The sequence below is a fragment of the Melopsittacus undulatus genome, chromosome Z, assembly GCF_012275295.1.
Source record: "Melopsittacus undulatus isolate bMelUnd1 chromosome Z, bMelUnd1.mat.Z, whole genome shotgun sequence".
Taxonomy (NCBI): domain Eukaryota; kingdom Metazoa; phylum Chordata; class Aves; order Psittaciformes; family Psittaculidae; genus Melopsittacus; species Melopsittacus undulatus.
In genome coordinates this window covers 27,307,597-27,326,476 of record NC_047557.1, presented here as the reverse complement: position 1 = coordinate 27,326,476, position 18,880 = coordinate 27,307,597, and the positions used below count along the sequence as shown (strand labels likewise).

Below are 18,880 nucleotides of genomic sequence, written 5' to 3'. Positions count from 1 at the left end.
CCAGCAAAGTTAGTGCTTGATCCAGACAGCTCAAATATCCAAAATCAAGTTTCATTAAGCCTGCAATTGAGGCGTTGATTGTTGGTCATGGGAAGGAAGTAGATCTTTATAACGGGAAGGGATTTATTGGGCCATAGGGTCCTAACATACATGTACTTGGCTAAGGCTTAGCTACTTTGAATGTTTAGAGATTTAGCTAAACAGCATGTTAAATGCCAGTGGAGCAAGTAATCTTACTTCTTTTTCTTGATTGTTTGCCATACTGATGATATGTAGTGTGTTTAGTAACTCAGAGGTGACACTGTACTGACTTAAAATGTTGCTGCTGAATACCTATTAGTACCAGGGTGTGAGAACAGGATACAAGAAAAATGCCAGGTCAGTGCTGTAGCCAAGCAGTGGCAAAATACTGGGAAATTTGGGGCCAAAATAATGACAATTTTGGGAGAAACAACTACCTACTTTTACAGCTGTTCAGAGACATAATTAATTTATTCCTGCAGTTAAGGAGATTTTTGTCATTTTAGTTTTTTTGGGTCGGTGGGTTTTTGTTTTGTTTTTTTTTTTCAATGAGAATGGGGTTAAGCATGAATTTCTTGGTACAACTGTCTGTGCATTTACAATTAAACAGGTTCCCATGGCTGAAGGCTCAGGCTGTGGCTAGTTAGCATTGTAAAGAAGCATATGTCTAATTTTAAAATTAATAGCTTATAAAATTCATAATTGTTGCATTTTAGTACTGAAACGCTTTTATTTATTGTGGAGGGGAAAAATGTATCATGGGATTGTGTCTCAGTTGATTCCATAGATTTTGTGGGCTTCTAAGTCTAAATATTGAAATCCAAAACTGTAGGGAGGAAGCTTCTCTTAGTGCCTTTACAAATATTTTTAAGGATCTGTTGTTTTCTGTGTCTGACCCTTGATTTTATTTTATTCTCAGACTTTTTCATAACTGAAAGCAATTGCTTCATTAAGAAAATTACGTAAACTTTTTAGATGGTTCATAGTTTGTGTATTGTGAGCTAATATTCACCGCTGGTTGAAGCGATGCAGCAATGTATAACTGATTTAATAATCTTTGTATCCAGAAAGCTGTAAATGCTCTATGTGAAAATTCAACTTTTCCTTAACGCTTTCTCTCTTCAGAAACTAGAACAACTCAATCAGTATCCAGATTTCAACAACTACCTGATTTTTGTTCTTACTAAGTTGAAGTCTGAAGGTAGGTTCTTGAGATACTGTTTTATTCTCCTTCCCCTCCACCCCCATTTTCTTTAAAGAATTTATTTTGTTTAGCTTGAAAGAAGTAGGAAACTGGTACCTATAGTCAGTTTGCTGATTGGTTGAGCTCCATAGTCAGTAGAACTCATTTGTTCTTTGTTGTCTTTGTTGAAAAAAATCTGGTGACATAATGGTGCTTGTAGTTTCAACCTTGGAATAGTTTCCATTGTAAATGTCCTATAAAATCTTCCCAGAAATGTTGAAGCATCATACCTCTATCAGCCTGCAGTGAAATTGTGCAATAATTTTCATGAATCATGACTATACACATTATAAAACATTCTGCTAAATTCAGCTATGATAATGATCTCCTTATTAATGAGACTTAAATATTTTGAAGATCACATTCTAGAGTTGTCTGAAGATGATGTCTCTCAAAGTCTCCATCCTGAACTCTTCATTCTAGTAAATTACAGTTAGAAATCAACTGGCTACTTACTGTTGTCCTATTCTTATGGATGTTAAGTCTAAACTGCATACAGCACTGTGTAGCCTCTGCTTGTTGGTAAATCCATTTGATCTGTGAAAATGTGTGGCCTGGCTTGCAGCTTTGGTATACGCATGCCTTACCTTGAAGCACTTTCTTTTTCCTTTGTCTTTTAACTAGTGCACGTTTTTAAGGACAACATTGTGAATCTGGACAAACCCCAATGTTACAAATGTCACAGAATATAAAAAATTATGAGGAAATGGCATTCAGTCCTGGAAGTCAGACAGTAGGCAGGCTGGTGGAGTAAAATGCGATCCCAGACATTAAAGATTTTGGCGTAAGTCTGTAGAATGTACTTCCCAGAAGCATGATGTTCAGATCTTCCTTGGGTGAGATGGAGTCCAGATTAACTAAAACGTATCTGAATGAAGGAAGCTTGGGTTGTTTACTGAATTATCTGCAACTGAAAATACTACTCAGATGCTCTGTTAGTATAGCTGTTCTGGGTTTTGCAGGTGTAAAACCTCTCAGGTAATGTAGTGGCACTGCCCTGTCTTAGTGTTGTTCCTTTTTGCTGTTGTTTTGGGGTTTTTTTTCTGTTTCTTTTTTTGTTTGTTTGTTTGTTTTTGTTGTTTTTCCCCTGGTATCCCATGAGCTAAGTTCAGAATCCTGTAGGCTTCTGTATTCTGTTAATGAGCTATTTTCCGGAGTGCGTGCATGTTGCTGCTTCTCAGATCACTTTATTTTATGTGCGCCCTGATTGGTATAATACAGTTTTGCAAGGAAGTATCAGTTTTGCCTCTGTTGCTGCTTGCTTACCTGCAGCTTCCCTTCTTTGTTCCAAGCCATGCATCTAAATCTTCCTTGTCCATGTTTTTGCTTCTGTAGTCCAAGTTTATTTCCTTGAAGGAAAAGACGAGAAAGTGTTACCCTAATTTCGGCTTGTTTGCTGTCTTGCCAAGACCAGTTCTAGCCTCTAGTTAAGGTAATTGATGCAGTTGTCCAAGACATCTGAAGCCTGAGGCAGGTCAGAGGAAGGAGCTCTAAGTGTCATAATACAGACAATTCATATTGTAAGCAGAAATTCAGAGTTTGGTTCAGGCGTTGTTGGTCATCATGATGTAATTCCCAAAGTTGTCTGTATCAAAGCCTTGGTTTGTTTATACTTTCTGCAAATGACTGATTATAAGATATGCCACAATCCCCCAAACTAAAATAGACTGACCAAAAAAAATGTCTTTCTTAAATTGTCTGCCTTGTCCTTTTGTAGGACAACTTTGTCAATTCCCTGATGTTTTCATATTATTCCTAACCTGGAATTGCATTATTATACTTTACCTCACACACAGCATCCTGAATTTTGTGAATTAGAGGTGCATCTGGCTTGCACTGAATTATCAAAACATGTCCAGTGCTGTTCACCAGGAATATTCTCTAATCTTCATAAATTCAGTTTGTTGGTTAGGGAGCACTGGGTTTGATGACTGTCACAATCCTGATGTAATTTTTTGTTGATGCAAGATTGTATGAGCATACTGTGTCATGACAGGTCCTACTTGCATGAGCAGAGTCTACTGCATTACCTTTTGGTAACCCTTCTCTGTTCAACTGTAAGGAGAAACTAAATTGAGACTTTGTAATTGCTGCAGACCATTCCTGCTATGTTTCTGCATGTATCCATTCTTTGTGATCTTCACAGCTCTCCAAAAAAATGGGAAGCAGTCTTTATAAGAGGTCAGACTCAATGTGGCATTCTGCTTGGCCTAAGATAGCCTTCATGTTGGTGGATGTTATATATAAAAAAAATTGCAAGAACAGAAGTGGTGTTAAAGCTTACCACTTCTTAGGTAGGGTTTGGCATACCTAATGAATTTATGTGGTAGAAAAAGAATGGAACTACTGATATAATATCTATTCTAGTTAAGATTCAGACTCTCATCCTTATTCCCAAAATGCACATTTCCATTCTCAGACCTACCTTTTATGCTTCTTAGACAACAGAGGACATGGTTAGCTTGTGCATAGTTTCTGTAAAATTTTGCGTTTGTTACCCTCCACTGGGCTCTTTGTAGGACCTAGGCTAATGGGAAAATATGGACACAAATACATGATGGTCCTGGTAGCTTTCCCCTGACCTGTGTAGCCGAAGTTATGTATTCTGTTGCAGCTACACAAAGCATTTGTTATCTGAGACTGTGTTTTAGTGACTGACTCTTCACCCCATGCTAATGTGGAGACTCTGGTCTTTGATCTCAACAGTTATCTCAGTGTAGATTGCTCATGGCCTGATGTAAGGCTATCACAGTCAGGGATCAGAATCTCTAGATGAACTTTTACACTGAAGGTGAATGAGATGGCTTTGAGAACGCTACTTTAATGCTGGTTTTGTCATAAGCTTTAAGGGTCGTCTTTTAAGTTTATTTCCAAATGCTTTGGATTTTTGTAAACCAGTTGAAGATAGAACAATGTCTCTGCAACTCTTGATCTTGTTCATGTGATGACTTAGTCAATCACAAACACAGAAGTGTTACCAGAAGACAATCACACTGTGCCTTACTTTGACATGGAACATTATCATGAAGGAAGTTTCTATCCCCATCTCCACTCTCCTCCCTCCCTCCATATTCCTTGCCCTCCTCTCCCTCTCCCCCCTCACCCCCCCAAGTTCTTGTTTCAACAGAAGTCTGCTCAGATGGTAATTTGTTTTCTCATAGTCGTGATGTTACTAACTCATCTAGCTCTGCAAGGAGAATTTGAAACTGCTTTATTTTAAGCTGTTACTGGGATCCAGAGTGGTCTTGTAGGTTTAGTGTGAATGTTTTCTGATGAGTGTTGAAATCTAAACTTGATATGGACAGAAGTTTTCATGAGTGTTCCATTATGAATGTTCATGGCATGTTGGTGTTGAAAGAAATTTGAAGATGAGCAAGAAAAAGACATTTGTGTGAAGTCAGGTGTTAATTTGGCAGCTGTCAGTTTCAGGAAGGTATCTTTGAATAGGATAAATCCAGAAAAGTGGTTCAGCAGCTTTAACTGTTCAGTTAAAACAAATGCCCCTCCCCTTATACCATCATTCCTCATGATGTCCTTTGTAAGTATCCTAAGATTAACTGCCAAGGCATGAATCTGTTTGCATTGCAATTCAAAAGGCAGATTAATATACCCTTACAGTTTAAAATGCTGCATAACATAGGAAGTGTCCTACTTAAACAACAGCAAAAAATTTTCCTTAAGTTATGTACAATAAGAAATTAAGTCTGACTAAGATTTAGTAATCAGTGCATGAAGTAATGGAGGTACATAAATATCTTAAGGGAAAACAAGTTTTGAGATAATGAGTTTTGGTAGATTACTAAAAATTCCATGGTTTTCCCTATATGGTAGCTAGTTCCTCCTTTCTGTGCTTCTGTAGGGATACTGCAGTGGAGGTTTAAGGGAAATGTTTTTCCTAGGGAGTTGTATGCCATACATATGAAATATAAGAAGTGGGTTGGTTGCTTACTTATTTTAATTCTTGAAAAAAACTTTGAAGTTATCTAGTGCATTGTGTTATGTGATTCAATGCTTTGGGAATGCTTTCCTGAAGCTCCTTACTCTTGAGCATCCATAATCAGAGTTTGGGATCTCCATTATTATCTCTTTCCCTATCATTGAGGCCCATACAAACAAATATTGAAAAAGAATAAGTAAAAAACAAGTTTGATCCTAGAAAAAGTTCCAAAATTGCTACTGGGCATGAATCTTTGCCCAGCATACGTAATGGTCTTTGATAAGTTACCTTAGAAGGGTCTGGAGCTGCTACCTGGGAATTCACTTGTGTCCAGAAGAGACAAAAGTGCTCCTGGAGATGCCTACAAAATGTCGTGGGGAGCTCCCAGGAATGGAACTGCCTCTAATATCAACAAAACTCCTTAGGTAGCTACCTTGGAGTAATCTAGTGCTGCTACCTAGGAATTCACATGTCTCCAGAGGAAGCAAACACTCTCCAGAAAGTGCCTGGGGGAACTTCCAGGGATCTACATGGGGCAGACTTTCCCCCAACATACAGAGTGCTCCTCAGGTAAATACTCTAGATAGAATCTGGGGCTGCTGCATGGAAATTCACCTGTCTCCAGAGAAGGCCATCACACTCCTGGAGATAATGGTTTCCAGTTTCCTCCAAGGAAGCCACCTAGGGAGTCCTGTGTATGCTGGCAGATTCATGATCTGTGCTTTGCTGAGGGTCCCCCCAGGCAGTTTTGGAGTGGTTTTGCCTGTTGATTAGCCTAGTGTCCTCATGTACTTATTAGCATTGGATTAGGTTCTTTGAAAGTGTTGATCACTGTAAGCATTTTGGGGTTCAGTCTTGGAATACATTTTCTCTCAAGTAGTTCATGGAGAAAAAGGGCAGTTTTTAGGTTTTCCCTTGATTCTTAAGGTTATCAAACTCTTGGGATTTTTTGCTGTGCTTTTTTTTTTCTGAAATTCACGTAACCTTCAGTAAGGTCTGGTTTGGACTCACAGTAACTAATGACTTTTTGGAAATAAGTTGGATGTATCTAGCCAGCTATTTAAAGCCTTTCCTTAATGCATCTTATGAGCTGTATGTAGTCCTGCTATAAGAGGTGTTTCTTTGTGTGCTTTAAAGTCAGGCTCTGCTACTCAGTGGTGTTTGATTGTTTCTCATGTCAAATTCAAATGTATTTAAAATGCCAGTATCAAGCATCACAGAATCACAGAATCCCACGGGTTGGAAGGGACCTCGAAAGATCATCTAGTCCAACCCCCCTACAAGAGCAGGGTAACCTAGAGTACCCACTGTGTATGTGTATGTAGGAGCAGTTCGGGGGTAACAGGACCAGTGTCTGTACTTCTACATTTACCCTTCATTCTTTTTTACCCTGTTCTTCATTTGAGGTTTGAAAGACAAGGAAAGTCTGCAGTCATTGCTTAGAAGTCTTGGTAAGATCAAATGAGTCCTATTTGCCTTAAGAGAATTGGTTTTTTTTTATTAAGGGGGTTAGGGCATCATTCCTTTTGCTTGCCAGTATGACTAGAGCAGTTAATTCCCCTTACTGATCATATGCATAGCTTTGTCTCTTTTCACAGAATCACAGAATCCCGCAGGTTGGAAGGGACCTCGAAAGATCATCTAGTCCAACCCCCCAGCAAGAGCAGGGTAACCTAGAGTACATCACACAGGAACTTGTCCAGGGGGGCCTTGAATATCTCCAACGCAGGAGACTCCACAACCTCCCTGGGCAACCAGGGGCCAGCAGGCACTGTGGGGAGGGCAGAAACACTCCTAAGTTATTTTAAAAGCCATCAGTTTTCAAAAGTGTGCTGTGTTGAATTCAGTCTTGTCCAAACTATTCAACCTGGTCATATTTCTTCACCATCAGTGTTGTGTATGTCATCTGTTGTTTCACCACCTGTTAATCTGTGCTCTAGCTGTAGATTTGATTTATAAAGATGCTTATATCTTACTTGATTGTTATATGTGACCAATGTAGCTATTTTTTCCATCATTGTTTGTCTTTTCATGCTACGACCACCTATTAGTCTTCATGAAATATCAGCTTTGAGCTGTAAGCAGCAGCTTATCCCTACATGGTCTTTTTCTACAAAAAGGGGAAATGCTGGTGTGATTTATAAAGGCATTTCTGTCTACCAGACAATACTGCTTCATACAGTTCTGAGGTGCCTCCTACCTGAAAAAATTGTGCCTCCTACTTAAGAGGCTACATGCAGGTGTCTGATGTAGACTGTGATGGCTTTTAGGAAGCAACCACATTTTTTGAGATTTTCAGAAAGTGACCTTACTTTGAGGCATTAGGGTGACAGAACTGTTCCAATGTGTTTGTTACCTTGCAGTGCTGGGGCAGGTGCAGTTGGTATCTGACCACTTTCATAAAGTCAGGTCTAGCCTTATAAAAGAATGCCTATTACCACTTTTCATGTGCAAGTGGAGACGCTTTTTCTTTAATGCAAAAAGGGAGTGGAACCCAGAAAATGAATGAGTATGTTCCAGTGCCAACAGTAACAGTGCCCATGGCATTTTTGCCCAGCTCCAGCACTGAGTATCTTTACAAAAGCCATATAAAAGCACATCTTGATCCCACGTTTGAGGCTAAGCATTACTACTGCTTTTGCAAAGCATTTTAAATTAATTTCTTCCTTTTCTGTAATGGAAAGCTCAGTTTCTTTCCCTGTGCACTTAATGTGAAGGTCCTTGTCCTGGAATCATAGAATAGATTGGGTTGGAAGGGAACTTAAAGATTCTCTGATTCCAACCCCCCTGCCACAGGCAGGGGCACCTTCCAGTAAACCAGGTTGCTAAAAGTTCTGTTCATCCTGACCTTACTTCAGGAATGGGGCACCCACAGCTTCTCTGGGCAACTTGTGCCAGTGTCTCACCAACCTCACGATAAAGAGTTTCTTCCCAATATCTAAACTAAATCTTGCCCTGTCAGGGGCAAGGCCCTTGTAAAAAGTCTCTCCCCAGCTTTCTTATAAGCCCCTTTAGGTACTGGAAGGCTGCTAAAAGGTCTTACAGAGCCTTCTCCACGCTGAACAAGCCCAACTCTCAGCCTGTCTTCACATGGGAGGGACTCCGTCTCTCTGATCATCTCTGTAGCCCTCCTCTGGACTCACTTGAGCAGATCCACATCCCTGTTGTATTGGGGGACCATTGTTGTCCACCCCCAACCCAACAAATAAACATAGAAGGATGATACTACTTTCTAAATGTTCTTAAACTGCGGTAGTACCCTGTGTTAGTTATGTAGTTTGGGATCTTGTAGTGAATCATACTGTCATCACACTGAACCTCCATTTCTTAGTGAGGATTCTTTTGCTCTCGTAGAATTCTAGCATGGATTTAACTGCAAGATCAGGAGGTGATATGTAAAATGTCATTAGAGAGAAAAGGTGTGGAGGCAACCAGTTTGTAGGGATATGATAGAGAAGCTGAAAGTAGGAGTGAAACCAGAGGATTAATTTTTTTAAAACTTTTTGTGGGTTTGTCAGTCTGTAGAGATGTACAGTTTTTGGCATTCTGATTGACCTGTGGTCATTATTAGTTAGAATGCAAGAGTTTCCATAACTAAAAGTAATACAAGAAAGTAATTGTTGATCAGAAGTTCAACACCATTTCCATGTTGTCCATATCAGTTTTATTTACAACACTGTCTTCAGAAGCATAGCTGTTGCTACTTATTCAATAAATATGCAACTCTCAGCATCAGCAAAACCTTTCCAGCTTTGTTTTGGTGTCTTACCAATATTCCTAAGCTTAGGCAGTTGGGTCAAATTATTTTCCATGACTCACATGAGTCAATTGAGCACTGATTAATTTCAGACTCGCTACTACATTTCAAGGTCATTTATGTGTTCAGATACACTAAATGTTTTGAAACATTGTCAGTCCTGCTTTTGACATGATAGCAAACCATACTGGTTTGTATTGCTATACTGAAGGTTACTTGAACATTAAAAAAAAAAAAGTTATTTTTTTCTTCTAGGAATCTCATGACGGTGTCTCTCTACTGTATTCTTATAGGTTTGGATGGAAGTAATTACTGATCTTGTGCTTCCTATCTGACACTGCTCTGATGGGATCCTTGTATTTTTGGTTTAGCTCTTTTAAGAGAGCCAGTCACTCAGGAATGGATCAGAACTCTTCATTTGCAACAGTAACACTATTCATGGTTTTTTTTTCATCACATTTTGTATTTCTGCATATTAAATCCATACCAGTAGTTATACACAGGGCAACTTTTTTTCTGAAAAAGTCTTACCAGCTTTACAACTGAAATGAACAAATAGAGCAGTTCTTTTTCTAAAGTCTTACCCTAGCTTTTAAAGTTGCCAGTACCATAAAAGTAATAGGGCAGAATACAGCCATGTTCATAATTGCTCTATCGCAGTCTGTAAACGGATAATGTAACCCTCATCCCAGTTGCTCAGTTCTTTTAGCCATCTAGGAAGTTAGGCTCTAAGGAAGAGGGGATGAAAAGGCATGGTGAAACAAATGCTCCCCTGGACTTTCAGGTGAGCTATGAAAACCTTGTTGCTTTTACATGTGCACCATGTATCATACAAACCCTTATCAGAGAAAATATAGATGTATGAGGACACACTCTAGTTCTTAAAAGCACTGCAGTATATATGTACTATCACTTATATATATATGTGTGTGTGTGTGTATACACATATATATACATCCACCCACTCACAAAGAAAGAGGTATCATTCCATAGTGCATGGACCAATCTGTAAAGCTGCTGAGTTCATCTGATCTGTTAGGTTGGGCTTCATCTCTTGTAACAGTCTTTCAGAGCAGGAGAGATGGTGTGCAGTGTTGGATTGTTGCCTGCTAATGACACTGTGGAACTTGTCACTGCTGAGCTCATCTGGTTTTGTCAAAGTTCATTCTTTGTTGGGATGATGGTCGGAGGGAAGTCAGGGCCAGTTGCTGGTGACCTGAAGACATCTAGTTGGTGGGCTATAAAAGTGCTACATAGCAAGCAACAGCATACAATTTTTTCTCCTAAATGTTTTCTCCTAATGTTTTCTCCTAAAATCAAATCTTCTTGAGGTACACATCTGACTTCCCCATCTTCCTGCACTACCCACCAGGTATGTCTCGGTCCCTGAGCAAAAGCAATCCCATGAGTGGGTCTACCTTTACCTGGAGCAGGAATAACCCAGACTGTCTTCCCCAGCAAATTCTTTACGTGCACCACAGGAACTTTATCCCGTTCTGCAGTATGCAAGAGTTCTGACTGGGCTGGGCCAGCCCTGTTGGTACATCCTCTGGTGTTGACCAACCAGGGGCTTTTGGTAAGTGTGTATCCCAGTGTTTGAAAGTCCCACCACCCATTGCTCACAGTGTAGTTTTTAAGAGTCCATTGTACTGTTCAATTTTCCCAGAGGCTGGTGCATGGTAAGGGGATATGATATACCCACTCAATGCCATGCTCTTTGGCCCAAGTGCCTGTAAGGTTGTTCCGAAAATGAGTCCCATTGTCTGACTCAGTTCTCTCTGGGGTGCCGTGTGACCACAAAATCTGTTTCTCAAGGCCCAGGATAGTGTTCCAGGCAGTGGAGTGGGGCACAGCATATGCTTCCAGCCATGCGGTGGTTGCTGCCACCATGGTAAGCACATGGCGCTTGTCTTGGCAGGTTGGTGGGAGTGTGATATAGTCAATATTCCAGGCTTCCCTATATTAGTACTTCAGCCATTGTCCTTCATACCAGAGAGGCTTTAACTGTTTGGCTTGCTTAATTGCAAGCACAAGTTGCACAGTCATGAATAACCTGGGCAATAGTGTCCATTGTTAAGTCAACCCCTCGATCACAAGCCCATCTGTGTGTTGCATCTCTGCCCTCATGGCCTGAAGTGTCGTGGGCCAACAGGGCCAAAAATAATTCACCCTTATGTTGCCAGTCTAAGTCCATCCAAGCCACTTCAATCTTAGCAACTTTATCCACTTGTTGGTTGTTGTGGTGTTCCTTAGTGTCCCAACTCTTGGGTACCTGAGCATCTGCATGGCATACCTTCACCACCAGGTTCTGCACCCAGGCAGCGATATCTTGCCACAGTGCAGCAGCACAGATTTACCTCTGTGTTGTGGGTTGCTCTGTTTCCATTGCTGCAACCACCCCCACAGGGCATTTGCTGCCATCCATGAGTCAGTATAAAGTACTGGCCACTTTTCTCTTTCAGTAATGTCCAGGGCCAGCTGGATGGCTTTCACCTCGGCAAACTGACTCTATTCACCTTCTCCTTCAGCAGTTTCTGCAACTTGTCTTTGAGGACTCCACACGGCTGCCTTCCATCTCCGATGCTTTCCCACAGTACGGCAGGACCCATCAGTAAACAAGGCATACTGCTTTTCACTTTCTGACAGTTTATTATATGATGGGTCCTCTTCAGCAAGCATCACCTCCTCCTCTGGTGACATTCCAAAATCTTTGTCCTCTGGCCAGTTCATGATGACTTCTAGAATGCCTGGACGACTGGGATTTCCTGTTCAAGCTCGTTGTGTAATTAGTGCAGCCCACTTACTCCATGTAGCATTGGTTGCATGATGTGTAGAGGAGACCCTGCCTTTGAGCATCCAGTCCAGCACTGGCAACCACGGTGCCAGGAGGACCTGTGCTTCAGTGCCAGTCACTTCTGAAGCAGCTCAAACTCCTTCATAGGCTGCCAGTATCTCTTTTTCAGTTGGGGTATAGTTGGCCTCAGATCCTCTGTATCCCCAACTCCAAAATCTGAGGGGTCAACTTCGAGCCTCCCCTGGATCTTTCTGCCAGAGGCTCCAAGTGGGACCGTTCTCCCTGGCTGCAGTGCAGAGCACTGTTTTTGGGTTCTTTTTCTTTTGTAATGTCTGTTTTTTTTTTAAATGCCTGAGTATCAGATCCTCTGCTGCATCTCAAGCTCAAGTGATTGTTATTCATTTAGCGCCAAAATTCTTTGTGATTTCTGCTTTTCATGTCTCACTATGGTGATAATTGGTTTTGCTTTTTGGTTTTAATCTTTTTCTTGCTCCATGAATTTTTTTTCATTTGTCAAAGATGTGACTTTTACTATGAATCAGTCCGATAGAATCTTTGTTGCAGGTCTGTGGGAAAAAACACTTGCTATGAGGAGAAGTCTTTCTTGGCTAAAGCAATAGATTTAAGATGTTTTATGCTGCTATTTGTGAAGAAAAAAAATGGTGCTGAAGTTTCACCTTAATGCGACCTTGATTTTTATCTAAACCAGCTGTCTAATCTGCCTATTTCTGACACAGAAGAGACCTAATAGTATCTCTGTTTGGTTAAATGGAAGCTGTTGCCTTGTTCCTTTTGTAATCATAACCAAGCATTCTAAAGGATTAATGTTTTTCCTTAATGCAATGTTTAATGTTTTCATGCTGGAGCTTGTACAAATTCTCGCTAATGTACCATATTGTAATCAGCCTTTGGTTGGCACTCTGACTTCTTTCACCCCAAGAAGATATTCCTGGCTGATACAAAAGGAGTAACTAGTGTATTCTGTCTCTTAACTGCGGCTGCTGACAGTGGTTTATTGTGGCTTGCAAGGGTTTTAAATCAAGTGGAACTTAAACAGACTTCTTTTGCTTCCTTACTCTCCAGGCACAACTTTCAGTCTTAATAATCATTTATGGAGGACTGGATTCTTCCAAGATGTATATACCTGCCGCGGAAAGGACTCAGTCAGAGATCAATGTGATCAGACAAAAAGCCATTTATTGCAAAGCATTAACTCCTTATATACTATTGCTTATACACACCTGCAGCAATTTGGCATATCATGATTGGATACTTGTCTTGGAGACCCTTAGTGACTAACATATAATTGGTTAAGCACAGGTGTGAGAACTTGACCTCGAACGCTTGCCAACAGTCCACAGTTCTCATCACTCAGGGAATTACAGCTTGTTCTTATCTTGCTTGCTTAAGCTTCCTCAGGCCTCCCACAGCCTTGCTGTATCCCTTGGAGTTATTCAGAGCTCATGTACCAAATATCCATTCTTCTGTGAGAACACTGTCTCCACATCTCCCCCTTTTTAGTTTTACTAAAAGTTTTTTACAATTTGGTATGTCTGCTCTATCATTGCTGGACTTGTGTAACATAACAACCCACTACTCTAGGTAGCATTATTTCAGTAAGATTAGTCTGATTTGAAGTCACTTGAACCTTTATAACGTGTGGCGTACATGTGGTTTTATACACAAAATCACAACCTCTAATAATAGCTACTTTACAAGCATGCATATTCAAGCTGTTACATATCAGTTGCCCCCAAGTGATGTTTTACAATCATTCGTTTCTCTCTATCTCATTTTGCTTGGGGTATTCATGGTCAGCTCCTGTAGCTAATGCATCGAGTTCTTCCACTCATCTGTCCCACTCATGGCAAGGCTTGACAAACTTTGCAGGCAGCCGCCGTGGACCTGTAGGTAGGACACAAATATACCCTCTCTCCCAGGTTATCAGTTCTTGAGAAGTAGAGAGGTTAAAGTGATTCCTTAAAGCAGAAGCATTCTGATGCAAACAGAATGTGAAGCAGCTGCAGAAATAGACTGCACATTTTTAACAGTCAAAGGGGTTTTTTTTTTTTGTTGCACAAGCAGAATCAAAAGCAATACTTCCTAACCTCTATGGCTCAGACCTCATTGTAACATTATAAGGGGGGTTTCCTTGAACCCTTTATATTTGATCAGCCTATCAGTGTCCCAAGAAAGACGAGACCCTTGTGTCCAACCAGCCTGTCTGCATCCCACTGTGGGAAATGTACTGGACAGCCCACAGTATCAGAGGGTGATTCGACTAACCTATTCAGGAACCCACACTGACAGCATCACTAAATCAAATCCCTTACGTGCTGTTGATAGTACACTGTCTGGAAGACAAGCTTGAAGCAATACACAACAAAACTACAGTCACTAATAACAGAGTGTGTTATCATTACCCATTTTTTCTTTCTTTTTTTCTTTTTTTTCAAAGTTACTCACCCTGCTTTGCACAGCTAAAACCACTGGCCTGTTGGCAGCAGCCTTCTCGGCAGCAGCAACCATAAATACCTGCTGCACTTTTGCATTAACCCTTTCTTGCCCGAAATGTTGAACTGCTACCTGTTAAAACTTTTACATGAACCTGACAACAAAAAATATACAGAACACTGTCTGCCCTCATCACACACACACACACATATGGGATCCCACAAGCACACTCCACACAACTACAATATTTGAAACACAAAATCCAGACAATCATTACTCCCTCTACACAGTCCCACATGAAGAGCATAGCACAAGGACCTTGTGAAGATTATCAGGAAACCAGTGCCGAGAAGCATCATTGCAGTGCAAGGTGGCAGGCTCAACCTTAGTGGGTGTCCCCACAGAGGCTCAGCCTCCCTCACATCGCATGAGGCTTGGGCTTTTATACTGATCAAAATGCACACTCATTCCGACACAGGTGGCCAGCCTATGTTGGAAGAAGTTGCCAGCAGTATCTATAAAGGTCTCCAAGGGTTGATAGAAACATGGACATACTTATATTTACCAACTTCTAGTACATGAGTATCACAGAGACTGTACCAAAGGAGTTGTATATGGGGTCCCAACTCCATGGTCTGACACATTTATGGAGGACTGGATTCTTCCAAGATGTATATACCTGCCGCGGAAAGGACTCAGTCAGAGATCAATGTGATCAGACAAAAAGCCATTTATTGCAAAGCATTAACTCCTTATATACTATTGCTTACACACACCTACAGCAATTTGGCATATCATGATTGGATGCTTGTCTTGGAGACCCTTAGTGACTATCATATAATTGGTTAAGCACAGGTGTGAGAACTTGACCTCGAACGCTTGCCAACAGTCCACAGTTCTCATCACTCAGGGAATTACAGCTTGTTCTTATCTTGCTTGCTTAAGCTTCCTCGGGCCTCCCACAGCCTTGCTGTATCCCTTGGAGTTATTCAGAGCTCATGTACCAAATATCCATTCTCCTGTGAGAACACTGTCTCCACATATACCTGTCAGTGGATTATAATTATGTCAAGCATTCAGAATTTGACATAACAATATTGGTGTAAGAGTTTATGCAGAGATTTTACTTTTAACTGGGAGAGTGCTTCAGGCAAACCTGAGACTGACTGATCAGGAGTTCAAGTAAGAACTTATTTAAGTAATTTTCCACATAGTCTTTGTTAGTGATATCTTCAAAAGTTAAAGCAAACTTAAAAATTACTTGATTTGATTTGCCAAGTAATAGCATTTGTCTCATCTCACTGCCAAATTCTGTAGTTGAGAAGTTTGTCCACTCATCCAGTCTTTAATAAATGATAATTTTTCCCTCCTTCTCCACTCTCCCAGAAAAGTTGTTGGCCCTTGAAATGCAGAGCTGTGCAAGTGAAATGACTTTCAGTTTTATATTGTTTAGAAGTTTGTGGGTATTTTGATTTGGAGAAACAAAGTTTAAGTTGAGAAGCAGGTACTTCTTTATTGCAGCGCCAGGAAACACGGGGGATAGCTCCACCTATTATGTGCCCCCATACTGCTAAACAAGCTGTCTTTATATAGTCACTGTGCATGCATATTCATTAGGTATATACATGCATATTCATGAGGCTGTGTTTGAATTACGTCATTTTTCCAGAAAGTTTCCCCACATGCGTACAAAAATGTGGTGGTGGTCTCTGAGGGTTGTTTACTTCTTCCAACAATCTTCACTTTTGAAGCACGCACAATAGATAATATTTATACCAGCTTAATTGGTTTGGTAACACTGCAGACATAGCAATCACCCTGTCCTTCTACGTGCCAGTTAGTTTAGCTGCAGCCCATCCTGGACACCTGCTAGTCCCAGATAATCCCCATCCACACATCCTGTTTTTCTGTCCTGTTTTTCTTACATTTATTTTTGTACTAAGGTCATAAGGACCTAAAACAATGCCAACGACAACGATTTATCTTATACAAGAATTCTCATTATGTTCTCTAGCTGCACTCTACTGTATTTTTTCTGTGAAACATGTACCTCAGTTATTTTCCATTGCTACTGCTACAAAGCCATCAAACTTAATGCTACCCAAAACTGATTCTACTTATTTACAAAGATCTGTATTTCATCTTGTGATTTTGTGCCTTCTTGTCTCAAATTCCCCTTTTTCTGTCCTTTTTGCAGATTCTTTTGCAACATTTTATATATTAGCATTACAATTTAGAGTCTTTTTGAAATAGTTTCCTGTTTCTACTTGATGCTTGATTTCATTCTGTTTCTAATCTTCGTAATTTATCATAGATCCTTTACAACACCAGAAGGAACATTGTACCCTACCACAAGTAATCAATATTGAAACAATTAATATTCCTGCAACCAGTTGCCTCAACCAAGAGATTAGGTAACCGTGAAGTTAACTTTTTCCATATTTCTTCAAAACCCCAAGAGGTATCATCCTTGTGCATTTAATGAAATATTTTAGTTTGCTTCCAAGTTCCTCCAGATCCTTTTCAGTTTTGCCACTTTGAGCTATATAGGAGCAGCAGCTCTCATTGATTATGGAACAAACTCCTCCTTGTAAAGCCAATAACATGTCTAGAGCCATTCGGTTTTGTAATACCATTTCAGATAGGCTAGTTTTATTTTTTTTTGTTCTGCTTAGATTATATCAATAGTTTTGCTTTCTGTTTCCTCTGTGGTTGCTGAGATATTTACAATTGCCTTCTCTAATTCATTCACTCCCAAAGATGGAATTAGCCGTCTCACAAAAGTGTGAAATGCAGTGTTCCATTCGGCAGTAGGGTTAAACCCACTTTTGGTCCATTTAAAAAAAATTCTAGCCCAGGTTCCAGAAGGATATATGTCAATAATAGTAAGATTGGGTACCACAGCACCTAAGGTGCATGCCCTCTTACAACTGGGGGGTAGAGTCTTATAAGCATTTTCTTTACATAACCAATACCATCCTTTCCCTTCAGGAACGGGCCACCACTGAACTATGATATCATCCATATTAATAGTGTGATTGCAATTTGTATAGTTACCTACACCTGTGGCATTTAAACAGACATAATATCCTACTCTGGTTCAGTGTGTAATACACCTTTGTACACAGGTATAATATTTTCTGCTTGGATTAGGATTAACTATCCCAAGTTTTAACTTTTCCCTTAGACATAGATTGTTAGTGTTCACCCACAAATTTGTCCATGAGATAGTGCTGGGAATTGGAACGTCAATTAATGGGAAGTCCGGATTTTCTCCTGATTTAGGCAACTGTGCACCCACCCAACAGTCACTACGATTAAAAACTTTAGTAACACTGCATTAATTTCAGGTATAAATTTTGGTTCCAAGCTTGAATGCCAGTTATCATAGAGTCCAAATTATGACCAACACAATTTCATGTGTAAGGGTCCTGAAGGTTCGATCAATCAATTTCTAATTTTTTTTGCTAATTTCTTGTAACAATTTTGCGCTAAAGTGTGAGCCTCAATTGGAAGAAATTGCTGCTGGTACTCCAAAATGAGTTATTATCTAGTTTAATAATGTTTTAATCAGTTGTCCTGCATTATTTATTCTACAAGGTAATGCTTCTGGCCACCCTGAAAAAGTATCCGTTAACACCAACAAATATCAACAGCCTCCTTTTCTTGGTAATTCAGAAAAATCTATTTGCCACTGCTGTCCTGGTTAACTTCCTCTCCCAGTTGTCCCCATTTGATATCTATTTTCAGTTTTATCCTTAAGACAGAGGTGACATTGTTTTGTCACTAGTTGAACTATGGTATATAGATTCATTCCTACAATTTGTTTGTCTAAATGTTTATAGAAAGAGTTGCTACCCCAATGCATTTTATTATGTTCTTCCTGAATTAGCTTCCAGAGTTGATTATAGGGAATTACAATTCATCCATCAGGTATCTAGATACAACCTTCTTTGTTTTTCTGTCCTTTCAGATCTTCAATCAACTTTCTATCCTCTTTTGAATATCTCAGTTAAGATTTCTCAATTGTTAGTTTGCCATCAGGGATTAAGGACATGATTTTAGATTGTTCAGCTGCTCATTTCATTTCAAAATCAGCCAAATTATTTCCAGTTTCCTGATTAGAGTCAGCTTGTTGATGCCCTCTACAATACATAATGGCTACTTCCTCAGGTAGCTGAACAGCTTCCAGTAACCACAGAATTTCTGTAGCATGTTTAATCTGTCTCCCTTGTGTGTTCAAAAGTCCTCATTCTTTCCAGACGACACCATGTGTATGTACCACACCAAATGCCTATTTAGAATCAGCCCAAATATTTATCCTTTTATTTTTAGCCAATTCCAGGGCTCTCATTAATGCTATTGTTTCTGCCTTTTGGGCAGAGGTGTTTGCAGGTAAAAGTTTAGCTTCTGCTACCTGTGAAGTGGTGGTAATGGTATATCCTGCCTTCCATTCACCATTTTTCATTAAACTACTGCCATCGGTAAATCAAGAACCAGCATGTTTCAGAGCTTTGTCTTTCAAACATGGTAGGCTTAAATATACAGTCTCTATAGTGGCCAAGCAGTCATGTGTTGGGGGTTCTGTCAATTGTTCCTGCAAAAAGGATGCTGGATTTACAGCATTAGTGACCGCAATATCTATGTCATCGTGTTCCACAAAGGGTAGCCTGG

At 40.1% G+C, this 18,880-nt stretch overlaps 1 protein-coding gene across 1 annotated transcript in view; it reads left to right on the top strand.

Moving 5' to 3' along the window:
* Window positions 1–18,880, top strand: part of TNPO1 (transportin 1) — an 80,267-nt gene that overhangs the window by 17,678 nt on the left and 43,709 nt on the right. Inside the window, exon 4 of the mRNA XM_005155024.4 lies at window positions 1,147–1,222. Coding sequence (XP_005155081.1) covers window positions 1,147–1,222 — 76 coding nt within the window. The remainder of the gene's footprint in view (window positions 1–1,146; window positions 1,223–18,880) is intronic.